General features: G+C 39.6%; 1 protein-coding gene across 27 annotated transcripts in view; it reads left to right on the top strand.

The window, feature by feature from the left end:
• Positions 1-6,000, top strand: part of LOC307061171 (regulating synaptic membrane exocytosis protein 1) — a gene marked incomplete at both ends in the record, with an annotated part of 210,275 nt that overhangs the window by 88,164 nt on the left and 116,111 nt on the right. For 20 of the 27 annotated variants that reach the window (XM_079716200.1, XM_079716187.1, XM_079716186.1 and 17 more), the window contains one exon: positions 5,269-5,381. In XM_079716200.1, coding sequence (XP_079572326.1) covers positions 5,269-5,381 — 113 coding nt within the window. Of the gene's footprint in view, positions 1-4,029; positions 4,213-5,202; positions 5,382-6,000 lie in introns of all 27 variants that reach the window. The other 7 variants (XM_079716195.1, XM_079716184.1, XM_079716194.1 and 4 more) reach the window with 2 other exon arrangements.

The following is a 6,000-nucleotide window of genomic DNA, read 5'->3' as shown; positions in this document are numbered from 1 at the left end:
GTTTTAGAATGTTAGATGATTCTAGAGTCCACTGCCCATGCTTATCTGAGCATCTGCCATGCAACACTGAACACGTCTGTAAGCACAAGTCTTCCCTCCAGTAGGAGCAGCAGGGATTCAGCCGACTTCTCGTGCCTAATGTTTGCTTAAGGACCCTATTCGTATTCCTCTTACCATTACTCACTTTGCTGTAGGTTTGATATAGAAAACTCAAACCTTTTAGGTATGCGGATTTGTTTGATTATAATTAAAGCTCTTTGTTGATTTTTATTAGAGTGTAAATCACATGCCTGGCTTTTGAGTGAATTGTTGAATAGCTAGTTACAAAAGAAGAATTGGCCTAGGTTTACATTAGCTCTCACTTCTTTAGAAGATACCTTGAGTTGACGTGTAGCTACAGATGAATTGAGACCAGAGTATGAATGCTAGGATGCTGATTCTTGGCCTTCAGGAGTTGACTTCTTCCCCAGAGGAGTCCCAGCACACAGACACACCTTGGCCCCTGGCAGAATTTGCTGTGATGATCATACTTTTTGAAGGTCCTTTTTTTGGCCTCAAAATTTTTGACCTTTAGAGAAACAGACTTGTAAGAAAATATTTTGAAAGATAGGTTAACCAGTTCTAGATAGAAGAGAGGCAGAACCTACTTCTGACTTCGGTGCCTCACCATTGACATAGAGCTTCAGACCCTCTGAAGATGCTCCTTAGTAAATAAAAGTGTAACTTTTCACCCTGATGTGAGTTGAGCTTTGTAGATTGCTAGCACCACTGCACATCCTGTTCTGGAGTCTTTTCTTCTTGTGGAACTTGCTCTCTGCATCCTAACTGGGGGATGTGGGGTAACAACTGGTATTTAGAATTGCTTGCGTATGCACTTTATGTTGTGCTGGCACTCCGGAAAAAAGTCCATGTAAGCCTGAAATGGCGATGACGGGAGGAACCATGGTGACCTTAAATACCACATGCATGTCTATCCTTTAACAAGTAATTAAAAAAAAAAAAAAACTATTTTTAAGCCGCAATAGAAGCAATTCACTGCACGTCTGCTTGCAGCAACAGAAATGTCTAGCAACCTAAGGTTTGGGTGGGAAATGTGTTTTACTTAAGTTCAAGTCACAGCACCCAAGACTTTAGGTGAAGAGAGGAGGCATAGGTTGAACTCAGTGGTAAATATTTAGCAATGGGTTTGGAGATGGTGAACTGGAGTTATAGTCAGGTTGGAATTCATACTTTGCTCTAGAACCCTCATTATTTTTGTTTCAAAAATATATTATGTATAGACATATAAAGCAGAGTAGATATTCAATTAAATACCATTTTCCTCATATTTTTTCCTATAAGCTCTCAAAAAACGATTCTATTAAACCTTGTCAAGCAATTTGATACCTGCACATATACTTATATTTTGTTTTACAAGTTTAGCAATACATCCAGGGATGTGAAATTACCATGTTTCATCTCATGATATAGAAACCAATCCTGTCTCCAAGGCAGAAAAGGGAGCAGTGTTGGAGCTTCATAGACCTGCGTGGGTCCCGCCTTTATCATGTTAGCTCTTTGCCTGTTTGCAAGTCACTCTGTGACCCCCAGTTTTTCCATCTATAAAATAGGAACCATAGCACTTCTTAGAGCTGCTGTGAGAATGCAAAACAAAAAAAGGACACGTGTGTAGGTATGTGGTATGCATGCATACACACACACGTCTATACACACGCATACACACTAGTGGCTGACGTGTGTAGACGGCGCCATGTGGATGCCCAGTGAGAAGAGCTGTTACCGTCATTCTCCTTCTCTCTCACTCACTCCCCGCTTCGCTCCCTAACATGCCGGTTTTTGATCTCTTTCCCTCCGACACCCTTACATCCTTAGCACATGCCATTGTATCGAAAAGCCTGGATTCTCTCACGTTTCGCTCCTGAACCTCAGCATTCCTTGATTAACCCTCCTTTCCTCTTGTCTGAAACAAACTCTACTTGTTTCCACCTTCTCTTTCTCCAAAGCCTTGCTTGTCTCTCTCCAGCCTCTGCATTTTCACTTTCCTCCGTTTCCCCTCCTGTGATCCAGCCCTGCTGCCACCCTCCTCGGTTTTCCTCAGACAGAGTGGTTTCTTTGTCTCCCCTTGGGTCCACGCTTTCATATTGATCATCGTTTGGCTGGTGGCAGGAACTGTTTTGTTATTGAAGGACTTTTAGTTTGTGTCAAAGGAGAAACAGCCCTGGGGCAAAATGATTAACCCCCAACAGGACGCACTGTTCTTGGGCCCTGCAAGCTCATGGCTTGGGAAGATCTGTGTAACATTCATCTAGAAAGCCACTTATTTGCCTTTGAAATTGCTTTTTATATTTGTGCCATTTAGTTTGGGGCCACATAAGGCTCCCCGAAATTATTCACATTTCAAGTTGCAATTAAGAGGTCCTTTTAGTGCTTATGAATTGCATTAAGAAATGAAGCAAGATTTTAGTGAAATTGCAAGATCCATGAATGCTCTCAGGACTAGGGTAAAAACTGTACTATCCAACTTTCAAAGCAAGTATTTTCAAGTGTATTTTGTACAAGGAGTGCTGAAGTTTATTCTCATGATAATGGCTTTTAAAGAGTAATAGATAGAAACTCATTATTTATCGGTGGAAAGGACTTGATCACACCTTGGTCCTTCCCACATAAATTAATTCTGTAGAGTTGAGTTCATGTAAGAAGGCAATCCAGATGGAATGAACAGTTTTAATATGTGTTGTCAGTCCTTTCTTCTATTAATTTTGAAATCGAAGTGACTGTCCAGGTTTTGGGATCTGTCTTAGGGGCTGATAAAGCATTAATCCAGAGCTCAAGAAGATAAAATGCACATTAAAGACCTAAGCTGTACCTTTTTATGCTCTAAAATATGACATTTTCCCACTTTATTGTTTAGAAATAGAGGAGATATCCTGAATCAAAATAATTATACCTGTGAAAATCATTCTACTTGAGAAAAATTGTCAATCTGTATACAAGTTGAATAAATCACTCAATAATTAATGTACTTCCTGTGATCAATATGGATTCTTGACTCTCACACACTTTAAATTACTTAATCGAATTTTATAGGATTGTTTTCAAAAGGATAAAGTGTTATTTCTTGGCTTCTGTCACTATGAAAAGTAATACAGATTAGGTATTTTAAATGTGCATTTTATTTAAAATACTTACTGAAAATGATGAAAAAAGCAAAAACATGTGTCTGCTCTAAACAAGTATATATATATATACATACATACATACATACATATATATAGTCACATATAAAAATCAGTTTTTAATTCTTGGTCCTTAATTTGGAAATTGGCTTCATAATAATTTTGAACACTGTATTAAGATAGCTGTCAATGCATGGACAACTATCTTTTCAGCTACTTTTATATATCAGAGGACATATTTTTATCCATATATCAGCCATCTGCATTTAGTCAGTTCAAAAATGAAGCATTCCCCATCTTACTTCGTCATTTTAATTTGTTGGTCTACTTAAATCAACCTTAGAAGACAGCTTCCCTTTGCTACCTATTTGGTATGGACTTCCCTGTTGCAGAGATAAATTATGAACATTGTAAAAGGACATACAGAACCCGCCAGTGCATTGCTTCTTCTGGAAGGCAAGTGCTTGACGTGTCCCTGAGTTCACTGTTCTGATTGTGTTCACTCATTCAAATCCAGATCTCTCTACTGAGCTCTTGTTCCCTGTGCTGCTGTGTTCTAGGCACCAGAGATACAGCTCAGTAAGAAACAAGAGACAGAAGTCTTTGCCCCTGTGGGACTTGAGAGGCTTGTTACACTGGAGGACAGGCCCGCTCAGAACCACCAGGCGTGCACATTCGCGATAACGCATCAGTTTGATGTGAGGTCCATTTCAGTAACTGTGTGATGGGTTTGCTCCTGGGTTTTAAAATCACTGTCTTGTAAGAGTAACCAGGTTTTCCTTGGACAGATGTGCTGGTATCAAAGTGGATGTGACCTGCTGACTGAAGATCTTTTCTGACCCTAATGTTTTAGGGTTCTCCCACCATGTCTTTCTAGAAGGGGATACGCAGCCCCGAGAGCGACTGATCAGCTAGTCCTTAGGGGAAAACATCCCGCTCGCTCCCGCTCGAGTGAGCACCCTAGTGTCAGAACACTGTGTTCTATGCACCACCTTGCCCCCGGAGGGTCGGCGCCACCTTCTCCGCTCCTGACAAGGTCGCTGTTCCGTGTCTGCCTCTGGGTCTTGGTGTGGTGTTGTACCTTCCTGAGCTCTTGACACTGTCACTCATTATGACACCATAGTTCTTAATCCTTTCTTTGTGACACTTAACCTCTCCACACCCTCCCTTACCTGCATCTACCTTCACTGTGCTGGTGGCATTCTCTTCTATACTTCCTGCCAACTAGCCATCATCGAAAATTAAATTTGCCTGTGTTATGTCCTTCCATCTGTTTGTGGCATATTCATATATATATATATATATTTTAAATTATGTGAAATTCTGTATAAGAAATTACCTGGAATTAAATGTGTACTTGCTTTAAAAAGTGTAAGAGGAATTAGAAAAAAAAAATTGAAAACTTTCATCTTTGTTCAGTAAAAGCTGAGAGTGTTTTAAAGTTCTTCAGTTTAAAAAAAGTTTGAATACCAGCAGATGGAGGTCAGCTTACTTCTGTACAATAGTGATGTATCTTCACACTTCTTAAAATTGTATTTGTAATTTTGATCTTTTCACCAGGATAGTTCATAGCATGTGCCCAAGGTTATTTTTATAAATATCTTTTCAGATTTTTCCTATTTAAGCATAAAGTGCAAGGGAATGGTAATTTATAAAAGTCTGCAGCCAGAACTATTCTTATCACTTATATGGATTTAATTGTAGCAATATAGGCAACAGCCTTTCTTAAATCGTTTACCCATGTTGTTAAGATTCATAGGCTGTGAGTAGATATACTAGGTCCAGCACTACCAAAAATGGGTAACTTAACAGAAAGTCACAACTTCATAGAAAGTTAATGAAAAGTACGTTCCCTTCTGCCCAGTTCAGGAATTCATTCTGCAGAACTCTACGTGGCAGACGTTTCCCTGTCTCTTGTAGCCCCTTTTGGTAATATTCCTTTTACACACATCATAAAGAGTACTTGATTTTGCTTCCAAAGGCCCAGGTAGGGTTTTACGTCTATTTTAAGAGGAACAGTAGGAAGGAAGAGATCCTTGTCAGGCCCTTTGGGATTTCATCGTTTCGTTTGCCCTGCTTCTTCTCCCCACAGAGTGCACCGGCAGGCCAGCCCGACGCAGTCCCCGCCCGCAGACACAGCCTTTGGCAGCCCTCGGGGCAGGCAGCTTCCACAAGTGCCAGGGAGGAGCGGCAGTGCAGAACAAGGTATCCATAGAGAGAGCGCTGACAAAATCTCGGATTTGAGAACCACCTCTTTTTATACTCCTTCTATTGAAAGAATAGTATTTTGATGACATGTAGTGTGATGAATCCTAAGAAGTCAAGTGTCTTAGAGTTTTATTCCCGGCACCAAGTTATAACAGTTTGTGGCCTATATGCTGTTTTTGCTGAGTGAGTGAATGCATGAATTTTAGATGGTCAATGAAAAGAATAGATTGAGCCCTAGAGATACCTTTTCCAAAGGTGCAAAGGGAGAAAATAAAACTTTAAAAACCTCAGTACAATGTGGTATTTTATATGTTAAAGGAAGACGTTTTTAACCTTGTTTTAAAAATATTTTTAAATGAGGAAATCGTATTGAATGCTTTGCTAGTGTTTTTTTTTTTTAATTTACCTGCAGTATCCTGTATTTTTTATAGAACTTTGATGGTGAAAAACTGACTTAGAACACACATTTGAGTGTTTTTTAACAGTTAACATCACTTAAATTTCCCTTATTTTAAGCATGTACACATTGTGTTTTATCTTCCTAGAAAGAGAGATGTTGAGGGGAGGTGGGCAGGTTTTAGTGGAAATGAAATTCACTAAGCTACCTAAGAGGCCT

The sequence above is a fragment of the Hyperoodon ampullatus genome, assembly GCF_949752795.1.
Source record: "Hyperoodon ampullatus genome assembly, chromosome: 12".
NCBI classification, from domain to species: domain Eukaryota; kingdom Metazoa; phylum Chordata; class Mammalia; order Artiodactyla; family Ziphiidae; genus Hyperoodon; species Hyperoodon ampullatus.
The sequence above is the reverse complement of the archived record's forward strand: the minus strand, read 5'-3'. Positions and strand labels throughout refer to the sequence as shown.